Here is a 24,923-nt window from a genome sequence, read left to right as displayed (position 1 = left end):
ACTTGGTCTGGTCTGGTCTGGTTTGGTCTGGTCTGGTCTATTCTACTCTACTCTATCCTAACTTCAGGGAGAGGGCATCCACAACCTCCCTGGACAACCTGTTCCAGTGTCTCACCAACCTCACTATAAAGAATTTCTCATATCCAGTCTCAATCTCCCCTCCTGAAGCATCATTCCATTCCCTCTCATCCTATAACAATAATAACTTGTAAAAAGTCCCTTACTGGCTTTCTGGTAACCCCCTTCAGGTACTCAAAGGCCACTGTGAGGACTCCCCAGAGCCTTCCTTCCTCCAGGCCAAACAGCCCCAATGCTCACAGCCTGTCCTCACAGGGGAGGTGCTCCAGTCCTCTGATCATCTCTGTGGCTCTCCTCTGGGCCTGCTCTAGCAGTTCAATCTCACTCTTGTGTGAGGGTAACAGAACTGGACACAATAGTACAGGCAGGAGTCTCATGAGATCAGAGTAGAGGGGAGAATCAGCTTCCTCATCCTGCTGGTCACACTTGTTTTGGTGCAGACCAGGACACAACTGGCTTTCTACACCGCACATGCACATTTCTGGCTCATGCTCAGCTGACAGTCCCTAGACCTTCTCCTCAAGACTGCTCTCAAGCCACTTCTCACCGACCCTGTATTTGTGCTTGGGTTTGTCTCAAGCCAGGTTTAGGACCTTGCACTTGGCCTTGTTGTACTTCATGAGGCTGGTTTGGGCCCGCTTCTCAACCCTATCCAGATCCCTCTGGACAGCACCTCTTTCCTGCAGCGTGTAAACTCTCCTCTTGTTCTGTCACTTGTTACTAGGAAGAGGCGACCAACGCTCACATTGATACAGCCTTCTTCCAAGTCGCTGGTAGAGAATGAGGATGTCTCCCTTTAGCCTCCTTTTCTCCAAAACCCCAGTTCCCTCAGACCCTCCTCATCAAACCTGTCTTCAGACTGTCCACAAGCCTCACTGCCCTTCTCTGGACCTACTCCAGAACCTCAATGTCTTTCTTGTAGTGAGGGTCCCAAAACTGAGCATTATACTCAAAGTGTGGCCCCTTCAGTACTGCGTACAGGGGCACAAACTCTTCCCCAGTCCTGTTTGTCACAGTTTTCCTGATACAGACCAGGATGCTGTTGGCCCTCTGAGTTTTACACAAGCTCTATAAAGGTAAATCAAAGTTACTGCACAGTCAGTTATGTTAAAAAAAAGCATCTACACTGTTGGAATAGTAAAACATATCAAGCAGTGCAGAACAAAAGAGCTAACACTAGAATACCAAGTCATCTTGAATTCTGATTAGTAATTGAATAAGTAAGAAGTATTCACTGTTATTTCCAACCCTCAGTAATGCCTCTAAGTATGCTCCTTATATGCCTCAGAAGCCTGTTTTTCAAAAAGGAAATACAGACTCAGAGCATTTAATCCAAAATTAAATTCTTAAGTAATAAAATGGCACTGGGGTACAACCCACAGATATGATATTTCTTCCTCTCCATTTCAGATTCTGACTTGCAGAATTACTGTGGCTTTCTTTTCTTTCTTTCTTTCTTTCTTTCCTTCTTTCTTTCTTTCTTTCTTTCTTTCTTTCTTTCTTTCTTTCTTTCTTTTTTTCTTTCTTTCTTTTTTTTTTTTTTTTAATGGAATGAGAATAGGCATAATAAATAAAAAGTTATCAATTGCACCTCCTGGGCTTTTATGATTTCTGCTCAATGTAGGGCTCCTGCTCCATCCCTCCCTGCCTCCCCCTCTCCCCACTCCCTCCCACCTCCCTTTTTTTTTTAAGTTAGAATTCAGGAAATCATATTGCATAGTAAAAAAAAAAAAATAATAATTGCAGATGTGACTTCAGTGACTTAAATTGCAGATGTGACTTACCAGCCAAAGATAAAAATGGTAGGTTTGTTCTCTTGAGGAAGGAACTATGTAAAATTCATGAAGGAGGGAGCTTCAGAAGGCAATTTTTCTTTGGCCAATTAAATCCCACCCCCAAAAATGAAGCCTGCACATTTAAGGACATAGGTACACCTCCAGGCAAGACAACAGTTATATCCAGGCAAGCTGCATTCACAATGATATGTACTACTCAGTTTAGGAAGGATGTTGACTTGCTGGAGCGTGTCCAGAGAAGGGCAACAAAGTTGGTGAGGGGCTTGGAACACAAGCCCTATGAGGAGAGATTGAGGGAGCTGGGGTTGCTTAGCCTGGAGAGGAGGAGACTCAGGGGTGACCTTATTGCTGTCTACAACTACCTGAAGGGGGGTTGTAGGCAGGCAGAGGTTAGTCTCTTCTCCCAGGCAACCAGTACCAGAACAAGAGGACACAGTCTCAGGCTGCACCAGGGGAGGTTTAGGCTGGAAGTTAGGAGGAAGTTTTACACATAGAGAGTGATTGCCCATTGGAATGGGCTGCCCGAGGAGGTGGTGGGGTCGCCGTTGCTGGGGGTGTTTAGGAGGAGACTTGATAGGGTGCTTGGTTGCATGGTTTAGTTGATTAGGTGGTATCACAGTATCACAATATCACAGTATAACCAAGGTTGGAAGAGACCCCAAGGATCATTAAGTCCAACCTGTCCCAACAGACCTCACGACTAGACCATGGCACCAAGTGCCACGTCCAATCTCCTCTTGAACACCTCCAGGGACGGTGACTCCACCACCTCCCTGGGCAGCACATTCCAATGACTCGCTCAGTGAAGAACTTTCTCCTCACTTTGAGTCTAAACCTCCCCTGGCGCAGCTTGAGGCTGTGTCCCCTTGTTCTGGTGCTGGTTGCCTGGGAGAAGAGACCAACCCCTTCCTGTCTACAATCACTTTTCAGGTAGTTGTAGAGGGCAATGAGGTCACCCCTGAGCCTCCTCTTCTCCAGACTAAACAATCCCAGCTGCCTCAGCCTCTCCTCATAGGGCTTGTGCTCAAGGCCTCTCACCAGCCTTGTTGCCCTTCTCTGGACACGTTCAAGTGTCTCGATGTCCTTCCTAAACTGAGGGGCCCAGAACTGGACACAGGACTCAAGGTGTGGCCTAACCAATGCAGAGTACAGGGGCACAATGACCTCCCTGCTCCTGCTGGCCACACTATTCCTAATACAGGCCAGGATGCCATTGGCCCTCTTGGCCACCTGGGCACACTGCTGGCTCATGTTTTGGCAGCTGTCAATCATCACCCCCAGGTCCCTCTCTGTTTGGCAGCTCTCCAGCCACTCTGACCCCAGCCTGTAGCTCTGCATGGGGTTGCTGTGGCCAAAGTGCAGCACCCGGCACTTGGACTTGTTAAATGCCATGCCATTAGACTCTGCCCATCTGTCCAGTCAGTCGAGGTCCCTCTGCAGAGCCTTTCTACCCTATAACTGACCAACATCTGCTCCTAACTTGGTGTCATCTGCAAACTTGCTGATGACTGACTCAACCCCCTCATCCATATCATCAATGAAGATGTTAAAGAGGATGGGGCCCAGCACCGATCCCTGGGGGATGCCACTGGTGACTGGCCGCCAGCTGGATGTGGCACCATTCACCACCACTCTCTGGGCTTGGCCCTCCAGCCAGTTCCTAACCCAGCACAGAGTGTTGTGGTCCAAGCCATGAGCTGACAGCTTAGACAGCAGTTTACTGTGGGGGACGGTGTCAAAGGCCTTGCTGAAGTCCAGGTAGACCACATCCACAGGCCTCCCCACGTCCACCAGACGGGTCACCTGATCATAGAAGATCAGGTTGGAGAGGCAGGACCTGCCCTTCCTAAATCCATGTTGGCTGGACCTGAGCCCTTGGCCATCCTTCAGGTGTGCAGTTATTGCCACCAGGATAATCTGCTCCATCACTTTCCCTGGCACTGAGGTCAGGCTGACTGGCCTGGAGTTTCCAGGTTCCTCCATCTGACCCTTCTTGTGGATGGGGACCACACTGGCCAGTTTCCAGTCATCTGGGACTCTCCAGTGAGCCAGGACTGGAGGAAAATGATGGAGAGCGGCTTGGCCAGCACATCTGCCAGCTCTCTCAGCACCCTAGGATGGATCCCATCCGGTCCCATGGACTTGTGAGTGTCCAAGTGGTTCAGCAGGTCCCAAACTAATTCCTCATGGATTTCTGGGGCATCACACTGCTCCCTGACCCTATTACCCAGCTCAGGAGGCCACTCGTCCTGAACTCCTGCCTTACTGTTAAACATTGAGGCAAAGAAGGTGTTCAGGACCTCAGCCTTTTCCTCGTCTTCAGTCACCGTGTTCCCCTCCAGGTCCAATAAGGAGTGGAGGTTCTTCTTGCCCTTCTTTTTAGCATTGATATATTTGTAAAATTGCTTTTTATTATCTTTCACAGAGGTGGCCAGCTTCAGTTCCAGCTGGGCCTTTGCCTCTCTAATTTTATTCCTACATAACCTAACCACTTCCTTAAACATACCTCGAGAAGCCTTCCCCTCCTTCCAAAGGTGATACAGCCTCTTTTTTTCCCTTAAATCCTTCAGGAGCTGCTTGCTCATCCAGGCCGGTCGCCTTCCCCGCCGGCTCATCTTTCGGCACATGGGGACCGCCAGTTCCTGTGCCTTCAAGAGCTCCTGTTTGAAGTAGGTCCAACCCTCCTGGACCCCTCGGTTCATGAGGGTTGGTACCCAGGGAACTTTACAAATAAGTTTCTTAAACAGGCTGAAGTTTGCCCTCCGGCAGTCCAAGGTGAAGGTTCTGTTGGTGCTCCTCCCTATCTCCCTGCATATTGAAAACTTCACTATCTCGTGGTCACTGCACCCTAGGCAGCCTCCCACGGTCACATCTCCCACTAGCCCTTCCCTATTGGAGAGCAGCAGGTCAAACAGAGCCTGTCCCCTGGTAGGCTCACTTAACAGCTGCGTCAGGAAGCAGTCCTCCATTCGCTCCAGGAATCTTCTGGACTGCTTCCTCTCTGATGAATTAAGTTCCCAGCAGATATCAAGCAGGTTGAAGTCGCCCACAAGGACAAGATCTGATGATCTTGAGACAGCCTCCAGTTGTTTGTAGAATAATTCATCAACCTCCTCATCCTGGTTGTGTGGTCTGGAACAGACTCCAACCAGGATGTCAGATTTGTTGGGCTGCCCTCTGATTTTAACCCACAGGCTCTCAATTCCCTCATCATCCACCTCAAGTTCTGAGGCAGAAAATGTCTCCCTAATATACAAAGCACCCCTCCTCCTCCTCTTCTCCCTCGCCTATCCCTCCTAAAGAGCCTGTAACCCCCCAGTGTAGCACTCCAATCGTGCCTGTTGTCCCACCATGTTTCTGAGATGGCGACTATATCATAGTTGCCCTGGTGGATTAGGACCTCCAGCTCCTCTTGCTTATTGCCCAGGCTGCGTGCATTGGTGTACATGCACTGCAGCTGGGCTCCCGACCTCTCAACTGACCCTACCTTGTGCCCTACTCTTTCCTCTGCAGTGGTGTTGGATGATAGGTTGGACACCATGATCTTGAAGGTCTCTTCCAACCTGGTTTATTCTATTCTATTCTATTCTACTCTAAAAGATTCCCCATCAAAAAGGTTGGTAGGACCAATTCCACTAAACAGATTTAATTAACATTTATCCCATTACTTGTAAAGCAATCAGTCTGTTTTGCTTCTTTACAGGTAGAGCTTGAATGTGTGAAATAACTATTAAAATCTGCTCTTTGTAAACCACTGATTTACTTTGTTACAGTGATCAGGCAGAGAATACAATTTCCCAGCTAAGACAAACCAAACTGGATTATTTTTGTTTTCCTGTGAGATAGATTGCTCTAATCTTTTTCAGTACAGGTACCATTCATCTTGTTCTGTTCCATTTGATGCACACAAACTAATAAGGATATAGAATTGTTAGCAGAGAGCATTTATTTCCTGAATTAAGCCCAGATCACCTAAGGGGCAAACCAATTTTTCCAATGCTTCAAGACAAATGCATTAGAAATGTCATAGACTTTACTGGTATCTTGTCAATAGAAAACAAATGTAGCTACTTTCCATCCCAAAGGAAAAGCAATGGTAGTAGTCAGGAAAGAGAAAGCTTGCTTATAGTTTCCTTCACAGAAGAAAAAAAAGGTAGTAATTGTTTCTATTACTATTTTATTGTAACAGAATTTTAGACAGAAACACCTTCTTTTGACTAATTCTCAGCCAAAACTTCAGAGAGGAAAAGGTGAGGGACTTACAAAACCTTGCAGAAAATTACTTGGGGTCTAAGATGTTTGGAAATTTCTGGTTTTCAGGTATCATCATGGAGCTGGCTGATCTTTTACTAACAAAAATAAGTTGTTAAAACTGTAGATGGAAAGGATGTCGTCACACACAATTCTACTAGGCACAGGAAGGATTCTACAGAAATCAACCTATGCAGAAGGGTTTTTGGTTTGGTTTGGTTTTTTGGTGGGTTAGGGTTTTGGGCGGGAGGGGGGTGTGTGTGTTTGTGTGGGGGGTGTTTGTTGTTATTGTTTCGGTTTTGGTGGTTTTTTTCCCTTAAATCAGTGACAGTAATAGTGCATGAAAAGAAGTTTTATTGCTCAGAAGCTCACTGGCATTTTAACACTAGCAATGATTCCTGCCAAAAGTTAAAATACAGTGCATGTTTCAACAGCCACCTCACTTATGATCAGCTAGTAACTCATCAATAGTATCTTGACCAAGTAATGGCTTCATTGAATTGAATCAGAAAGAAACCCACCACAAAATCTCACAACAGTATTTGCAAATATACTTCATCTTCAAATAAAACAGACAGCATCTCCCCTGTCCTTACACACACTTTCTTAAATTGTCTTCCATTTCTCCTTTTAGCTCATTACTCAAAAAGCATCCTAGGAACATATAAAAGAAGCGTGTTCCTACTAAGAACAAAATGATAGGCTTATTAGGTCAAATTGTCTTACCTGTCTAAGACAGAGCACTCTTTACTATATATTGACTTGACATTAATATTTTCCTTTTCAAAAATTTTGTTTTCTTCTATGGGTTTCATTAACATTTTAGTGTGTGTTTTTCTGTCATTTTGTTTTGGGTTGTTGTTTGTTTTTCTGGGGGGTTACTTGTTTTTTACAGTTGAATTACTACAACTGAATGAGGCTCAGTGCCTAGTTTCTCATAAAATTCCTATTGACCTATCTTGTAGCAGCATATAACAAATCTTCACCACAAATTCTTTCCCAGTTTAAAACTAACTGGAGAGAGGAGGGTAGTAGTCAGGAGGGAGTTGGTCTCTTCTCTCAAGCAACCAGCACCAGAACAAGGGGACACAGTCTCAAGCTGTGTCAGGGGAAGTTTAGGCTTGAGGTGAGAAGAAAGTTTTTCACTGAGAGAGTCATTCGCCATTGGAATGGGCTGCCCAGGGAGGCGGTGGAGTCACCATCCCTGAAGGTGTTGAAGGTGTTCAAGAGGGGATTGGATGTGGCACTTGGTGCCATGGTTTATTCATGGGGTCTGTGGTGACAGGTTTGACTTGATGATCTTTGAGGTCTCTTCCAGCCTTGGTGATTCTGTGACATCTAGATGCCTGCTAAGTTGCCTGATGAGTCAGGTCACCCTCATCTTTTCCTCACAAAATTCTCAGTATGTGCAGTAGTAAAGGAAGTTCAGCTAAGTGTTACGTATTGATGTATCCTAAGAACAGTAGAATACATTATTCAATCAAAATTCCAGAAAAACAACTCAAGAATTGTGTACCTATATGTGTAAAAAAACATTTATCATCTTAACTATGCAGGTACAAATACTGCCGGTACTTTATCTATGCTAACAGAGTAATCTCACTTTTTACTTGAACAAATGCTTTAAATGCTTCAGCTGCCATCTTCCACTGTATCCTGTTACATGTTACCATAGAAACTTCTGTTTCTCAAAAAGTAAAAACCCCCAAAATCATTAGGATAACTTGATTATCAGATACCTTCCAGTAAGTAACAAACTTAAAACTCCTGTTGAAAGTTTTAACTTTATAAACCTTACATTGTTGTATCCATTTTCAAAAAGGCATTGAGAGGAAAACAACCAACCAACCCCCACACCAAAACCAAACCCAACTGCAAACAGCTCTGTCATCAAAGTTACATTTTGCAATCTATGCTAGATAAAAATCTCACTGATAACACAATATAATACTATTCTCACAGAAATCAGGGTTAAGTCCTGGAAAACAGGTATTTTATGTATTTGGGAAAAATGAATTATCACATTTGTGTATGAGCTGGTTAAAAACTGTAAGGTTTGAAATGAGATGTTCCTAAGGAAGAGATCATATTAAGTGCAAAATAAATCTAGGAGAAAGAGTTGTTATGTATTAGCCAGTCCTTGGTTAAATGGACTGCTATTCTGGTCAGGAACTTCAGGCTTCTGCGTTTGAATCGTCAGAATGGTAACGGTAGAAAGCTTACTCAGGGGTCCTTTAAAGTTAGCCTAGAAGAAGCTGAAATGGACTTTCATTTGCCCCAATCAAGACTATCAGTAATAGATTTTACTTAGCATTGGTTACTAATTCATATAATGGCAATTAAGCACTTCAATCTCCTAAGATTTATCCAAATTCTCCCTTGCTCGCTTTTGCAATGGAAAAGACTCAGTTATCTCTAGAGAGATGTATGAGAAAAATGAGTAGATTAAAAAACAAAAACCAAGAAACCACCACCACACACAACATACGGGACTTTTGTCTTCCTTTACTCATAGGTTCTCATGCTTTATTATTCTTACTACCTTTCTCTGAACTTTTCAAAGCTTGTCTGCTCATTAAAAGAAGTATCAAAATCTTTTTATCAGCAGAGTCATCACCAGTACAAACTGAGTAATTTTATCCCCTGGTTAATAAATCCACAAATGCATTTGCTTTTTGCAAGAACCTGTTCTGTTGATCCAGCTTATACATCAGTATATATAAATTACTTATGCAGAAGTATATAAAACCTAGGTGCATTGTTAGCTTCTGAACTCTATATAACCTAGATATATCTATATCTATCCTATAGTCACTATATTTGGTTAACCTATTTAACTTTTCCTTCTTGAATACAATGCTCTAGGCTCATATTTATTCTATTACCTATTATATCATTGCTTATTTTTACAAGACATCTTCCAATTCATCAAGGCAATCAGAACACTAAACCAATCCTCCAATCTGAAATGTTACACAAACCACATTTCATTGAATTATGGCCAGATTTTGAGGAAATGCTGAGTGTCTGTGCACAAATTATTATGTTCTGGTCCTTTTCTATCATTTATAATGGATCCAACTTTTATGTTTTTACTGTTGTTATCACTTTAATTCAGAAAAAATAATCCAATTTGGTTGTAAGACCTGGGCTGTTAAGAAGCTTGCTACAGGGTTCTTCTATACTTTTGTTTCAGATTTAAAGATAAATTATTGAACCTGAAGGAAAACCAACCTCATTCTTTTCATTTATTGCCATTCAGTGAAAACCTCTTAAGGTAATGCAACCCTGGCAGGAAAGTAACACAATCACACTATGTTTTGCCTCTAACCAAGTGCTGACAGTGTAGAGAAAAAAAAAAAAAAGTTAAAAAAAAGAAAAGTTGCATTTATCTATGTTTCACTGAGTGTATTTGTACTTTTCCAAACACAAACACTTCTGACACGTCTTTTACAACACCGACGTTGTATGATGAAATAATGTTCCAAAGCATATTCTTCTCGTGAGACTGAGCGCGTAAGAGCCATTTGCAGATATGGAATATACTCAACTGCAGTTTCACTTCAAGCTGAATCAGGAATTCATGTGGCATACCTCATATGCACAGTGTGAAAAGCACGCATCATTCCACAGAGGCAAGAGCCGAATGGATGAAAGCACAGAAAACTTCAGAGTAATTTTCACAAGTTTATCTCTGGTGATTTATAATTTCAATGAATTAATCAAGTTACTTCTACAGTTTCAGAATCTGCCAAGAGTCAAACATGCTGCGTCTGAAAGAACGGTTTACTCACAGATGAAACTACTATGCACTTTGTCATCTTTAAAAAAGTCAGACTAGGCATTATTTCACTGAAGGATGAGTTTCCCTAGCAACGTTTCATACTATTCAATCTATCAGTTTCTACTAACTTTTTTTACACCCCCCCCCCCCCCACCTTACTCTTTCCCACTCTCATTATTTTGAATCAACGCCAAAGCTTCAAAATGAGCTGTTAAAAGAGAGCAGGAAACGATAAAACAAAAAGAAACAAAAGAAAAGGCACAGAAATGTATCCAATTAGGTAAAAAAACTGCAGAGGAACTTCAATACCATAGACCTGCCCTCTGCATAGTAAGATACTGCAGTCTTCCCATTGTCCAAAACAAACCCATACGATGCTGGGAACCCCAAAAGAGGGAAAGAATTTTAAAAGAAAAAGCTAGCACGGATTTTCAGGAAAGATGACATCATTTCACTGCATTGTCAGAAGGAAAAATCAGACCTCTACTTTTACAGCTTGACTTGGTATTACTATTTTTTTTTTCCACTAAGGCACACGGAACCTTTCCTATGCCCACACAGGAAGCAAGTCTATAACCTCCCAAAGACTTACTGCCATGAAAGCAGAACTACAGCTGTTTCCTGGCTATCCAATATTACCTGGGGAGAAGAATGCACTTTACAGTTTGACGTAATAAAACAGGACGAGAAGAAGGATGGCAGGAAAAGGGGAGTGAGACTATCCAGAGATTCATATTGCAGACAGGAGGTTATAATCAAACATTTTTATTATAGGTAAACAGAAGATTTGTCAGTATATTGTTTTCCTAGCCTGTTTATTTTCTTAAAGGTTATGTGTCTCCTGTCAAAGATTCATTTGGAGGATTATCTCTGACTCCTGAATGCAATCACGCTTTCCCACAAAGGAGGTTATCTTTCCATTTGATAAGGAATTCTCTTGCTGAGATGAAACAAACAAACCCCAACTGAACAAACTCCGAACTGCTGCTCCAAAACAAAACAAATCTGTTAGCCACAGAAACGAAGATGCACCCTGAACACTAGTCTATTTTCTTTCCAGAACTTTCAGTGATGTTTTGGCTACTTTCTCCTAAAACTTATGTTTTTCAAGACTTCATATCCTCTCGTTTTCCACTCCTGTGAGTCTGATCTGCCCCTGAAAGTCTGGCAGAGCCAGCCTGCTGTAATCTTAAAGCAAGACTTTCGTTGCAAGTTCTGCTTAAATAGTAGTTAATAGATTTTAATTAGAATTTTTGATTTTGACCAATCTGTGCATGTGCTATTGCTGGAAATGCACTATTAAGCACCACTGGAGAAACCTATCTGTGGATACAAAGATTTCAGGAGACTGTACAATTGTTTTTCAAGTAAAGTATTCCCAGCCAGATTTTTGTTTAGTTTTTGAGCCTGACATGCTGGCACAGTGAGGCTTTAAGTCTGAATCCTCCTTCTTGTGAGGTTACTTCTGCATCAGTATCACACGTACCTAAAGTATGTGTGTGACTTTTAACTTAGTTAAAGATTAGACCAAGTCATAGACTGTTTCAACAGACTCTTGCTCTGCATGTGGTGCTCAACAGCAGTGCAGACATGACGAGGCAGCTCATCTCAATTCTCAGTCCGGGAAGCAGCAGATACGAGGGTATCCTACTTCATGGGTTCTACAAAGTACAGTGGGCCAGAGTCTGTGCCTGCTTGCATGATGGTCAGAGAAGCATAGAATAACTCGGGTTGGATGGGGCCTCAGTATGTCCTGCTCAGAGTAAGATTGGCTGTGTGATCAGACCAAGCTCTTAAGTGCTTTATCCAATCAGGTCTTGAAAACCTACGTGAATGGAGGTTGCACAGCTTCTTTGGGTCTCTGCTCCACTGCTGGGTTGTCCTTGTGGAGAAAAAAGTTTCTCCTTACCTTCAGTCTGAACTGCTCCCTTTCCACCAACTTCAAGGGCAAATTTCAAAGCGGGGGGGGGTGTGGACACACAAGGGGAGGTGCAAGCGCAGGCAAGGGGAGGGCAATGGGGGGGCAAGGGGGGATCAAAGGGCGGAGATCAAAGGGGCAGCAGAAGGAGGGGGTGCCCAAGAGGGGCGTCGTTGGGGGGGGGCATTGTCAAATGGGGGGGGAGGTGTTAAAAGGAGGGGGGGCGTCAAAGGGGGGGCAGGGCCAAGGGGGGGCAAGGGAGGGGAAAATGGAGGGTTAAAAGGGGGGGATTAAAGGGGGTGGTTAAAGGGGGGGAGAGGGCATCAAGGGGGGGAGGGAGTGTTAAGGGGGGGTACAGAGGAGCGACAAAGGGGGAATCAAGGGAAGGGTTAAAGGGGGGGCAGGGCAAAAGGGGGGGCCCAAGGGGGGGCACTGAAGGGGAGGAAAAAAGGGGGGGCTGCTTCAAAGGTGTGGGCAGGGCCCAAGAGGGGGGCCAAAGAGGGGGGTGTCAAAGGGGGGGGAGGGGCAAAAGGAGGGGGCAAAGAGGGGTGGGGCCCCAAGGCGGGGGTGGGGCCCCAAGGCGGGGTCAAATGGGGGTACGGGGCCCCAAGGGGGAGGCCAGAGGGTGGTGTGTCAGAAGGGGGAGGGGTTAAAAGGGGGAGGGGTTAAAGGGGGCGGGGGGGCTGGTGGGCGGGGCTGGTGGGCGGGGGTAAGGGGGGCTAAGGGAGGGGCTAAGGGGGGGCGGGGTGGGGGGGCTGGGGACAGAGCTAAGGGGGTCTGGGTAAGGGGTGGGGCTGGGGGCGGGGCTAAGGGGGGCGGGGCTGGGGAGGGGTGGGGCTGGAGGGCGGAGCTGAGGGGGGCGCGGGGCTAAGGGAGGGGTTGGGGGGGCGTAGCCGAGGGGCAGGGCTAAAGGGGCGGGTCTAAAAGGGGCGAGTCTAAGTGGGCGGAGCGGGCTGGGGCAGGGCTAAGGGGGGCGGGGCTAAGGGAAGGGCGGGGCGGGGCTAAAGGGGGGTGGGCTAAGGGGTTTGCGGCCGGGGCTAAAGGGGGGGGCAAGGTAGGGGCGGGGCTAAGGTTGGGGCGGAGCTAAGGGACGGGCGGAGCCAAGGGGCGGGGCAAAGCGGGAATAAGGGGGCGTGGCTGGAGGGGACAAGGCTGGAGGGCGGGGGTAGGGGGCGGGGCTAAGAGACAGGAGGTAAGGGGGGTGCTGCTAACTGGGGTAGGGCTAAGGGGGCGGGGCTTAGGGAGGGGGCGGGGCCGAGGGGGCAAGGCTAAGATAAGGGGCGGGGCTGGGGGTGGGCTTAGGGAGGCTCGGGGCTAAGGGGGCGGGGCTAGGGGCGGGGCTGGGCTAAAGGGACAGTGCTGGGGCCAGGGCTTATGGAGGGGCAGGGCTAGGGGGCGGGACTTAGGAAGGTGTTGGGCTAGGGGTGGGGCTACAGGAGGGGTGGAGCTAAGGGGTCGGGGCTTAGGGAGGGAGTGGGGCTAAGGGGCAGTGCAAAGGGAAAGAGTGGTGCTAAGAGGGCGGGGCTAGGGTGGGGCCACGGGGCGGGGCTATGGGGGTGGGGCTTAGGGAGGGGGCGGGGCTAGGGGGTTGGACTTAGGGTGTGGGCGGGGCTAAGGGGACAGGGCTCATGGAGGGGGCGGAGCTATGGGGCGGGGCTAGGGGTGGGGCTTAGGGAGTGGGCATGGCTAAGTGGGTGGGACAAGGGCGTGGCTAAGGGGCGTGGCTTAGGGAGGGGGTGGGGCTATGGGGGTAGGGTGTGGGTGGGCAGGGCTAGGAGAGGAGCTGGGGCGGGGCAATGGGGGTGGGGCTTGGGGGGCGGGGCTACGGTTGGGGCTTAGGAAGTAGGCAGGGCTAACTGGGCAGGGCTGGGGGGGAGCTTGGGGGGCGGGGCTAGGGGCGGAACTAGGGGCGGGGCTAAGGGGGCCGGGCTTAGGAAGTGGGCGAGGCCAAGGAGGCGGGGCTTGGAGAAGGTCAGGGCTATGGGAGTGGGGCTTAGGGAGTGGGCGGGGCTAAGGGCGGGACTTAGGGAGGGGCAGGAATAGAGGGCGGGGCTTAGGGAGGGGGTGTGGCTAAAGGGGGCGGGGCTAAGGGAGAGGCGGGTCGAGAGGGTGGGGCATGGGGAGTGGGCAGGGCTACGGGGGCGGGACTTAGGGTGGGGCGGGGCTAGGGATGGAGCTAAGGAAGGGGCGGGGCTGGGCTAGGGGTGGGGTTAAGGGAGCGGGACTAGGGGGTGGGGCTAAATGAGGAGCAGGGCTTAGGGAGGCAGAGCTAGGGGCGGGGCTAAGTAGAGGCGAGGGGCAGGGGGCGGGGGCTTAAGGGTGTGAATAAAGGGGCGGGGCCAAGGGGGCGGGGCGTACGGCGTGATCACAGCTGAGGGGGCGGGGCTGGGGCGGGACTAAGGGGATGGGACTTAGGGAGTGGGCGGGGCTAAGGGGGCGGGGCTTAGGAAGGGGAGGGTTTAGGATTGGGGTTAAGGGGTGGGGTTTGGGGAGTGGGTGGGGCTAGGGGCGGAGCTAAGGGAGGCGTGTGGTTAAAGAGCAGGGCTAAGGGGTGGGTCTAAGGATGGGGTTAATGGGCGGGGCTTGGGGATGGGCGGGGCTAGGGCGGAACTAAGAGGCAGGGCTTATGGAGGGGCAGGGCTAAGGGGCGGGGCTGAGGGAGGGGCGGGCAAGGGGCGGGACATAAGAGGGGCTGGGGCGGTGCGGGGCTGGGGTGGAGCTTATGAAGGGCGGGGCTGGGGCGGGGCTAGGAGAGGGGTGTGGTTAAGTGGGCGGGGCTTAGGGAGGGGCGAGGTTAGGGCGGGACCAAGGGGTGGGCGGAGCTAAGGGAGTGGCTAACGGGCAGAACTTAGGGGCCGGGATCGGAAGTCGGCGGGGCTATGGGCGGGGCATAGAGGGGCGGGACGAAGGGGGCGTGGTTTAGGGAGTAGGCAGGGCTAGGGGGGCGGAGCTTAGTGAGGGGGCAAGGGGCGTGGATAAGTGGGCGGGAGTTTATGGAGCGGGTGGGGCTATGGGCGGCGCTTGGAGGAGCGGGGCAAAGGGGGCGGAGCTTAGAGAATGGGCGGGGTTAAGGGAGGGGATAAGGGGGTGGGGTTTGGGGAGGGGGCGGGGCTAACGGGGCAGGGCGTGGAGAGGGGCGGAATTAAGAGGGTGGAGCTTAGGCAGTGGGCGGGGCTAGAGGCGGAGCTATGGGGTGGAGCTTGGGGGCGGGGTTAAGGGGCGGGGCTTAGAGTGGGCGGTGCTGGGGTGGGGATTGGAGAGGGGCAGAGCTAAGGGGGTAGCGCTTATGGAGTGGGAGGGGCTAAGGGCGGGGCTAGGGGGTGGGGCTTAAGGGAGTGGGCGGGGCTTGGAGAGGGCGGGGCTAAGGGCGGAGCTTAGGGAGTGGGCGGGGCTAGGGGGTGGAGTTTATGGAGTGGGCGGGGCTATGGGGCGGGGCTTAGTGAATGGGCGGGGGTTAAGGGGTGGAGCTTAGGGACTGGGCGGGACTAGGGGGCGGGGCTTAGAGTGGGCGGGACTAAGGTGGCGGAGTTTATGGAGTGGGCGGGGCTTTGAGGGGGCGGGACTAAGGGGCGGAGCTTAGAGAGTGGGCGGGACTAAGGGGGCGGGGTTTATGGGGGGCGGGGCTTTGAGAGGGGCGGGACCAAGGGGCGGAGCTTAGAGTGGGCGGGGCCAAGGGGCGGGCTTTTGAGGGGGCGGGGCTAAGGGGGCAGGGTTTGTGGAGTGGGCGGGGCTTGGAAAGGGGCGGGGCTAGGGGGGCGGAGTTTATGGAGTGGGCGGGGCTTGGAGAGGGGCGGGACTAAGGGGCGGAGCTTAGAGTGGGCGGGGCCATGGGCGGGGTTTATGGAGTGGGCGGGACTAAGGGGCGGAGCTTAGAGTGGGCGGGACTAAGGGGCGGGGTTTATGGAGTGGGCGGGGCTTGGATGGGCGGGACTAGGGGGGCGGAGCTTAGAGTGGGCGGGGCTAAGGGGGTGTGATTTTAGGGGCGGGGCTAAGGGGCGGAGCTTAGAGGGGCGGGGTTAAGGGACGGGGTCTATGGAGTGGGCGGGGCTTGGAGAGGGGCGGGAGCGAGGGGCGGAGCTTAGAGTGGGCGGGGCCATGGGCGGGGTTTATGGAGTGGGCGGGGCTTGGAGGGGCGGGACTAGGGGGCGGAGCTTAGAGTGGGCCGGGGCTAAGGGGGTGTGGTTTTTGAGGGGGCGGAGCTAAGGGGCGGAGCTTAGAGTGGGCGGGACTAAGGGGCGGGGTTTATGGAGTGGGAGGGGTTTGGAGAGGGGCGGGACAGAGGGGCGGAGCTTAGAGAGTGGGCAGGGCTAAGGGGCGGAGCTTAGAGTGGGCGGGGCTGGGGTTTTTGAGGGGGCGGAGCTAAGGGGCGGAGCTTAGAGTGGGCGGGGCTAAGGGGGCGGGGTTTACGGCGTGGGCGGGGCTTGGAGAGGGGCGGGTCTAAGGGGCGGGGCTTAGAGAATGGGCGGGTCTAAGGGGGCGGGGCTTAGACTGGGCGGGGCTGGGACGGGAACTCCGCCCACTCTAAGCCCCGCCCCCTTAGACCCGCCCATTCTCTAAGCCCCGCCCCTTAGACCCGCCCTCTCCATAAACCCCGCCCCCTTAGTCCCGCCCACTCCAAGCTCCGCCCCTTAGCCCCGCCCCCTCAAAACCTCCACCCCCTTAGCCCCGCCCACTCCATAAGCCCCACCTGCATAGGCCCGCCCCTCCCTAAGCTCCACCCCTTGTCTCCGCCCCTAGCCCCGCCCTCTCCAAGCTCCGCCCACTCCATAAGCCCCACCCCATCCAAGCTCCGCCCCCCTTAGCCCCGCCCAGTCCATAAGCCCCACCCCTTGGCCCCGCCCCTCTCCAAACCCCGCCCCCTTAGCAACGCCCACTCTATGCCCCTCCCCCTCCACAAGCCCCGCCTCCAGCCCCGCCCACTCACCAAACCCCACCCCTTAGCCCCGCCCCTCCCTAAGACCCACCCGCATGGCCCCGCCCCTCCAGCCCCGCCCCCTCGCCAGCGACAGCGGGGCAAAGGGGGGGAGGGGGCGAGAGGGGGCGAGAGCGAGCGAGAGAGGGGCAAAGGGCGGGGAGGGGGCGAGAGCGAGAGAGGGGCAAAGGTGGGGAGGGGGCGAGAGGGGGCGAGAGGGGGCGAGAGCGAGCGAGAGAGGGGCAAAGGGCAGGGAGGGGGCGAGAGCGAGAGAGGGGCAAAGGTGGGGAGGGGGCGACAGGGGGCGAGAGGGGGCGAGAGCGAGCGAGAGAGGGGCAAAGGGCGGGGAGGGGGCGAGAGCGAGCGAGAGCGGGGCAAAGGGGGGGAGGGGGCGAGAGCGAGAGAGGGGCAAAGGGGGGGAGGGGGCGAGAGCGAGCGAGAGCGGGGCAAAAGGGGGGAGGGGGCGAGAGCGAGAGAGGGGCAAAGGGCGGGGAGGGGGCGAGAGCGAGAGCGGGGCAAAGGGGGGGAGGGGTCGAGAGCGAGCGAGAGCGGGGCAAAGGGGGGGAGGGGGCGAGAGGGGGCGAGAGCGGGGCAAAGGGGGGGAGGGGGCGAGAGCGAGAGAGGGGCAAAGGGGGGAGGGGGCGAGAGCGAGAGAGGGGCAAAGGGGGGGGAGGGGGCGAGAGCGAGCGAGAGAGGGGCCAGGGGCGGGGGGCGAGAGCGAGCGAGAGCGGGACAAGGGGCGGGGGCGAGGGCGAGAGCGAGCGAGAGCGGGGCAAAGGGGGGGGAGGAGGCGAGAGCGAGCGAGAGCGGGGCCAGGGGCGGGGGGCGAGAGCGAGCGAGAGAGGGGCCAGGGGCGGGGAGCGAGGGCGAGAGCGAGCGAGAGCGGGGCAAAGGGGGGGGAGGAGGCGAGAGCGAGCGAGAGCGGGGCCAGGGGCGGGGGGCGAGAGCGAGCGAGAGAGGGGCCAGGGGCGGGGAGCGAGGGCGAGAGCGAGCGAGAGCGGGGCAAAGGGCGGGGAGGAGGCGAGAGCGAGCGAGAGCGGGGCCAGGGGCGGGGGGCGAGAGCGAGCGAGAGCGGGGCCAGGGGCGGGGAGCGAGAGCGAGCGAGAGCGGGGCCAGGGGCGGGGGGCGAGATCGAGCGAGAGCGGGTCCAGGGGCGGGGAGCGAGGGCGAGAGAGAGCGAGAGAGGGGCCAGGGGCGGGGAGCGAGGGCGAAAGCGAGCGAGAGCGGGGCAAAGGGGGGGGAGGAGGCGAGAGCGAGCGAGAGCGGGGCCAGGGGCGGGGGGCGAGAGCGAGCGAGAGAGGGGCCAGGGGCGGGGAGCGAGGGCGAGAGCGAGCGAGAGCGGGTGTTGCAGTTTGTGCTGGCTGCCCCCTGATGTGTTCACTTCCTGTGTCCAGAAGTCCAGCCCAGGGGGATGGACGCAGGAAATTGTGTGTATTTCCTACCATAATTCTTTGCACCACTATAAGACCCAGTGCAGGGCCTAATACTTCCTCTTTTCTTCCTCCTCCGTCAGCCGGTAGCTAGGGCAGATGTCTGCTGGCTTTGGGCCTGGCTAGGCCCAATGCCACAGGGGGATGGGCAGTCTCAGGCCTGGCCAGCTGAGACTAGCCCAGCAGAGGGAGGGGGAAGAAGGATCCCTGAGGGTCTCGGGTGTACCCTCAGGTGGGAATGGGATGCTTCTGGGTTTGTTTTGGGATCTTTCTTTGTCACTGCGCTTTGGGTTTTCTGTAAACATTCACCGCTTTCTATTTAAACTTTCATCACTTTCGCAATCCGTTTGAGTGCTTTATTCCTGCCTGTGGTGGGGAGAGGGGGCTGCCTCAAACCCAGCACAGCGGGGCAAGGGGTGGGGCGAGGGCGAGAGCGAGCGAGAGCGGGGCAAGGGGGGGGCGAGGGCGAGAGCGAGTGGGGCGAGGGGGGGGCGAGGGCGAGAGCGAGCGAGAGCGGGGCAAGGGGGGGGCGAGGGCGAGAGTGAGCGAGAGCGGGGCAAGGGGGGGGAGAGAGCGGGGCAAGGGGGGGGCGAGAGCGAGCGAGAGCGGGGCAAGGGGGGGGGGCAAGGGCGAGAGTGAGCGAGAGCGGGGCAAAGGCGGGGCGAGAGCGAGCGAGAGCGAGCGAGAGCGGGGCAAGGGCGGGGCGAGAGCGAGCGAGAGCGGGGCAAGGGCGGGGCGAGAGCGAGCGAGAGCGGGGCAAGGGCGGGGCGAGGGCGAGCGAGAGCGGGGCAAGGGGGGGGCGAGGGCGAGAGCGGGGCAAGGGCGGGGCGAGGGCGAGCGAGAGCGGGGCAAGGGGGGGGGGAGGGCGAGCGAGAGCGGGGCAAGGGGGGGGCGAGGGGGGGCGAGAGCGAGAGCGAGCGAGAGCGGGGCAAAGGCGGGGGCTGACTTGGAGAAAGGTACACAAGAGACTCAGTAAGTTTCTTGTATTATGCTTCTATTTCAGCGCCGGACACAGGCAGAATCATTTCAAAAGGCCTGTGTGTCTTCAGACAGTTTTGGGCAAACCTTTATACAAAAAGTTGTCTATTTGTCATGACAGAGGTATGTCAGTATTTTGCAGAAAAGTCCAGGTGTCCATTATCTAATACAAAAACCATCTTGTCTAGGGCTAACAGAAGTAAATCACTAAAAAATCCTGCTATTCCTTATCTATGCAGAGGCTGTCTGCCAACTCCTCTCCCCCTCCCTGCATTCCAGCATTCAGTTAACGAGGACAATTCTTATCTACTTGGTTATTCTGTTAATGAGAATTTTCTGTTCATCAGGGCGAGGGCGAGGCAAAGGGGGGGCGAGGGCGAGAGCGAGGCAAAGGGGGGGGCGAGGGCGAGGCAAAGGGGGGGGCGAGGGCGAGGGCAACGGCGAGGCAAAGGGGGGGGGCGAGGGCAACGGCGAGGCAAAGGGGGGGGCGAGGGCGAGGCAAAGGTGGGGCGGGGGCGAGGCAAAGGTGGGGCGGGGGCGAGAGCGAGGCGCGGGGGGGGCGGGGGCGAGAGCGAGGCGCGGGGGGGGCGGGGGCGAGAGCGAGGCGCGGGGGGGCGGGGCGAGGGCGAGGCAAAGGGAGGGCGGGGCGGGGGCGAGGCAAGGGGGGGCGGGGCGGGGGCGAGGCAAGGGGGGGCGGGGCGGGGGCGAGGCAAAGGGGGGCGGGGCGGGGGCGAGGCAAGGGGGGGCGGGGCGGGGGCGAGGCAAGGGGGGGCGGGGCGGGGGCGAGGCAAGGGGGGGCGGGGGCGAGGCAAGGGGGGGCGGGGCGGGGGGGCGGCGAGGGCGAGGCAAGGGGGGGCGGGGCGGGGGGGCGGCGAGGGCGAGGCAAAGGGGGGGGCGGCGAGGGCGAGGCAAAGGGGGGGGCGGCGAGGGCGAGGCAAAGGGGGGGGCGGCGAGGGCGAGGCAAAGGGGGGGCGGGGCGGGGGCGAGGCAAAGGGGGGGCGGGGCGGGGGCGAGGCAAAGGGGGGGCGGGGCGGGGGCGAGGCAAAGGGGGGGGCGGCGAGGGCGAGGCAAAGGGGGGGGGCGGCGAGGGCGAGGCAAAGGGGGGGGGGGCGGCGAGGGCGAGAGCGTTTGGAAGAAATTTTTTAAGTTACTCTTTAAGGAGCAAGCTCATGATAAAAATGAAGCCTCAACAAACTTCTACCATAATCAGTCCCCACGTGATACAGACTGGTATTTCATTCTGAAGCTGTAGCAAGACAATACAAACAACTGGCAAGTTCTTCAAAATCGAGGCAAACTTAACAGCTGAGTTTTTGTTATTCTTCCAAAAAGCACCAAGATAACATTTACAATGCCACAATCCCTTCTTTTCAGGATTACTCCAAGAAGACTATAAACGACAAATATGCACACACATTAAAACTTATTTTAAGCTTCCCTTTTTGTGAAGTAGTCAAGCTGGCTTGTGTGACCAGCACGTATCAAAGCAGCTAAAACTGACTCGGTTTTAGAGCGCAACAAGGCTTGGTATTTGGGAGGGATCTTTATCAAGTTATGTCATATTACTCAACTTCCTAGTTTTACAACAGCCTCTTTCCAACATACAAAGCTTTAGAGAGCGTAAGTAAACAACTGAGCAGCACCTTCTCTCCATTCAGAGAGGAACATACACTTAAACTTTTGGGTTTTTTTTTTCTGTGGTGTTGTTTGTTCCTCCCCCTCCCCCCCCCTCCCCCCCTTGGGATCTGATAGCACAAAAATCCTGTTTAATAAAATCCTGTTTCAAACACTTTATGTAATGACACCTCCTTATCTACAGGGAGCAGGAGAAGCTTTCACAGATTGTGTCATCAACACCTGCTGTGGTTTTTTACAGGTAAACCCAAGGCCTTAACAGTTGATTTCAGAGCAGTGTCAGATCATTATTGCTAGAAGACAAGGCATTCGAGAGGAAACAATTTTGATGACTTCTTGATCCAATTGGCTTGGAATAACAAGAGCACCCTATTCCCTCAACACTGTTATCATGGAGCACTCCTAAATTCACTCAGTAGCTAAGAAAAGCTGCAAGAGTTTTCAATCCCATGTTGTTTTGGGATAGTTTCATGTTTAAAACAAATCAGCATTTTTCAATCTCTCATAGAAAAGATGGAAGTTGCTATTTTCTTAACAAGTATGATCATTTTCAGTGGAAGATGTGAGAACTGATAGTATCCACTATTTCACCACAAGGGTGCTCTGCCTTAACCTAATTTGTTCCAATTCTAGAACAATTTAACTTTTCCAAGTATTTTTAGTTACCATTTTTGTCTAAAAGCAAATAAATCAGGCTACACAATTGGCCTGAAAGCAGTTTGTCTGGCACCAGACTCCAGACATATCATGCGTTTTATCCATGTATGGGAAAGACAACTGGCAGTCTTTTCCTCTCCCCTACACTCTCCCTAAGTATAGAAGGGCTATTCTCTTCCATTCCCTTACGATAACATTTAATTATCCACTTGCATCTACTACATCTTTCACACCTGACCTAACTTCCAACTCTGCATTTGTAAAAGATGCAGATTTTCTAACACAGCTGATATGTCTGCAAGCACAGTACAAGTCAAATGTGATCAGGCATTTGCAGCGTCAGAAACAAATCTACTCTGCTGACTATTACTACTGTCAAAAAGAACAACACAGAGTTCCTAAAGAGCAGCTTGCAAAAATTTTGTATGCAAGCTTTAAAAAGCTTTGAGTTAACTGACCTCAAAGAAGTTTATTTTTTATGTTAGCCTGTGGATTTGGGTAGAACTAGAGTTGTTAGCCATCTGGGTTCAAGAGACCAAAGACTTTGCTGTTCAAGCCTACAGCATCCTACAAACACTAGAACTCAGGCTGTTTCCTCAACTCTGTCTTTCATTCTGCACAAGAAAGCAGCAGATTGTGAAGGAAGCTTCCACTTTAATTTCATTGTCATTCTCTCAAACTGAAAACGGTCCCCTCATTTACAGTTCCACAAATTTTGTGGGTGAGAAAAGACCCTCTCTATAGGGCAAAAAATCAATTGTTTGTACATGAAACTCGTGGGTTCATCTCAAAAATATATAGCCCAGCAGAGAATTGTTTACAAATATTGCAAAAAGGTGATTTTATTTAACCAGTTAAGAGCTATCTAGTATTTCATGATATCATCTTTTCCCTTCCTAATTATGTTTCCAGGATCGCCTCCAGAGTTCAATTTAGTCGTGACTACAAAACCTACCCTCCGTGCTTTGAAAACGCGAATATGCCATCTGCTGGCAGCTAGATAAATTGGAAGTTCATGCACCACCAACTTGAAGCATTTAAAGTGAAATGCAAAACTAAAGGGACAAACTCCAGCTAAATTCTTCAGACTGCAATCTGGCATTTAGTACATATACCAGTTACGGAGTGCAAAGTAACTAACAACAAACAAGACAGCTATAATTAGTTCTGTTCCATACAGTTCTCCAAACCTTAGTCCTGGGTTTAAACTTCGCCTGGGTTTACTTCTATCTGCTATTTTACTGAGAGGGGACAAACAACGTCCTACACCCTATTTAGTGTGAGGTTTCTAAATAAACAGCCGTGTATGCCTTCCTAGCAATATGGAGTAACAGCAGTTACATAACTGAACCTAGAGTTGCTTGAAAGAGTGTGTACAGTGGAAGATCCAAAACATATTTAATTCATCCTTTAAGAGAATAGCATCCACGTTTTAGCAACTTTGCTGATACCAATTCACTTTAACATGTACATGCTGCTTAACACTGGCATAGCCCAGTTGAGATGCAGGCAATTGCCCAAGGTAAATATCCAAAACTGTGTATTCCTAAGGTCTGGCTACTATAAGCACAGCTGCCAGCTATACAACTTGTAAGCACAGACTTCCGAGGAAGTGGTTAGATCCAGAGAATAGGGGCTTCACACCTCCGAACTTACTATGTCAGACGACCACACTGCAATTGGCAGAGTGTGTACATGGAGCACCTTTAACCCTGAAAGGAGAGCAAACCTCTGCAGGTGAAGCCACAAGCCCAGTTCCGTGTGGACAGCTGGCCGCGGGTGTCCTTCCTCCAAAAGGCAGCTGGCGGGTGTGCTACCTGGAGGCGTGAATTCATGAGCATAAAATCCTGCTGAGCTGTCAGGCTGTCTCTCATGTGTTTCGAGAAGACGAACCCCATCGTGCCCTGGAGAGCAGAGCACAGCATAGCACAGAAGAGAGCACAGGTGAGGCCGGCGCGGTGGGCAGGGCGGGCGGGCCGCTCCCCTAGAGCCTTTCCTCGGCTTCGCCCACCCTCGGGCGGAGGTTGCGACGGGGCAGGACGGACGGGGCAGGGCCGGCCTGACGCCTGGGAGCCCGAACGCGTTCCGGAGCCTTGGTGCCCATTTCGGCTGCGTGGGCTGCCCCCTCGCGCCCACCTTCCTCCCAGCGAAGGGCACTGGCCAGAGTTACCTTCCGCTCCGGGAAAGTCGCCCACCGACCACGGGCAGCGAGAGCAGCGGCCCAAGCCGCACAGCAGCCACCAGCCTGTGCTCTCCGCGGCCAACGATTGGCCGGGGCCGGCGTTTAATGAGCTGGCTCCCGGCTCCGCCAGGTGCGCGAAGTTCGCGGCTGCCCGGGGCCATGTGTTCTGTAACCAGTTTACCATTTTAACTCTTTTTGTAAAGCTAATTCCAAGCAAGCGCGCTGGATCCTCCGTCAGCCGGAAAGAAACGCCCGTTCGTTCAAATGGGACTGGTGCCACTTTAAATTAATACACAGGCCCTGGCATGTTTCCAACTTCGGCATGATGCATCCAGATGCTAAGTATAAATTAGTAAATAAAGGAATTAAATGCCTTTGACACGTGATCTTCTTGTCTTACTGTGCCTTTATTTACATATCTGAATTCTTCTCATGGCATCATCATTCGTAAATCAAGACTGACTGTGAAATACAAAGAAAATTTCATCGCTAAAAGAAGTGTTTGGACAAAAATTGTGCACTGCAGGTTGGCTTTTTATACAGTGAAACAATATGCAATATTGGATAGAATTCTTTTGGCACTGAAGAGTGTCTCATTAAAGTTTCCACCACCAGTCCATGACAGTATACAGCACCTCAGCTGACACCTCACTTTACAGCAAGAACTAAATAATCTTTTTCCAGAAAGCATCTTGTAGTTCAAGATGCAGATGTAGTAAGTGTCATCTTCAAATATTTCCACCTGCTAATGTCTTGACCTGCAAGTGATTCTTGCTGCTAGTATTAATTAACTCTCTAAATGCCTACACTTTTTGCAAGTGTTGTGGTTTTGGGGGAAAAAAAAAAAAAAACAGAGAAAGCAGCTGCCCTTCCATTTTTATTTTTATTTTTTTAACAGCACAGCAAAAATAAGGGGAAAGTAAGGGGGGAAGAAATCTATTGTAGAAAATTGTTTAACAGTTTTACTTGTGGGAGAAGGCTCTGCAGATCTCCCCTGCTGAGGGACGGGCCCCTGAAAACGGAGAGGGATGGACACAGGTCCCTGCCAAGGGCGTCAAGAGAAATCCACCCCGGCCCTCTCCTCCTCCTCCGCTGCCCTTGCATAATAAGTATGAGGCCCTGCAGGCTGAGGGCGGTGGGGATGAGAGGGCTGAGGAGCAGCCATCCAGAGGGGAGATCAAGGCCAAGCGGTCCCCGCCAGCTGTAACAACCAGCTCCAGGGAGCAGCCTAAGGCCAAGCCTAAGGCCAAGCGGCCACCACCAGCTGTAACGAGCAGCTCCACAAAGAAAAGGAGAAGGGTT

At 52.3% G+C, this 24,923-nt stretch overlaps 1 protein-coding gene across 1 annotated transcript in view; it reads right to left on the bottom strand.

The window, feature by feature from the left end:
- Positions 1 to 23,337, bottom strand: part of PLGRKT (plasminogen receptor with a C-terminal lysine) — a 37,956-nt gene extending 14,619 nt beyond the window's left edge. Inside the window, 1 exon segment of the mRNA XM_054177773.1 lies at positions 23,257 to 23,337. Within this exon segment, the coding sequence (XP_054033748.1) occupies positions 23,257 to 23,337 (81 nt within the window).
- Between the last annotated feature and the right edge of the window lie 1,586 nt (positions 23,338 to 24,923).

This window comes from Dryobates pubescens, chromosome Z, assembly GCF_014839835.1.
Source record: "Dryobates pubescens isolate bDryPub1 chromosome Z, bDryPub1.pri, whole genome shotgun sequence".
NCBI lineage: Eukaryota > Metazoa > Chordata > Aves > Piciformes > Picidae > Dryobates > Dryobates pubescens.
The sequence above is the reverse complement of the archived record's forward strand: the minus strand, read 5'-3'. Positions and strand labels throughout refer to the sequence as shown.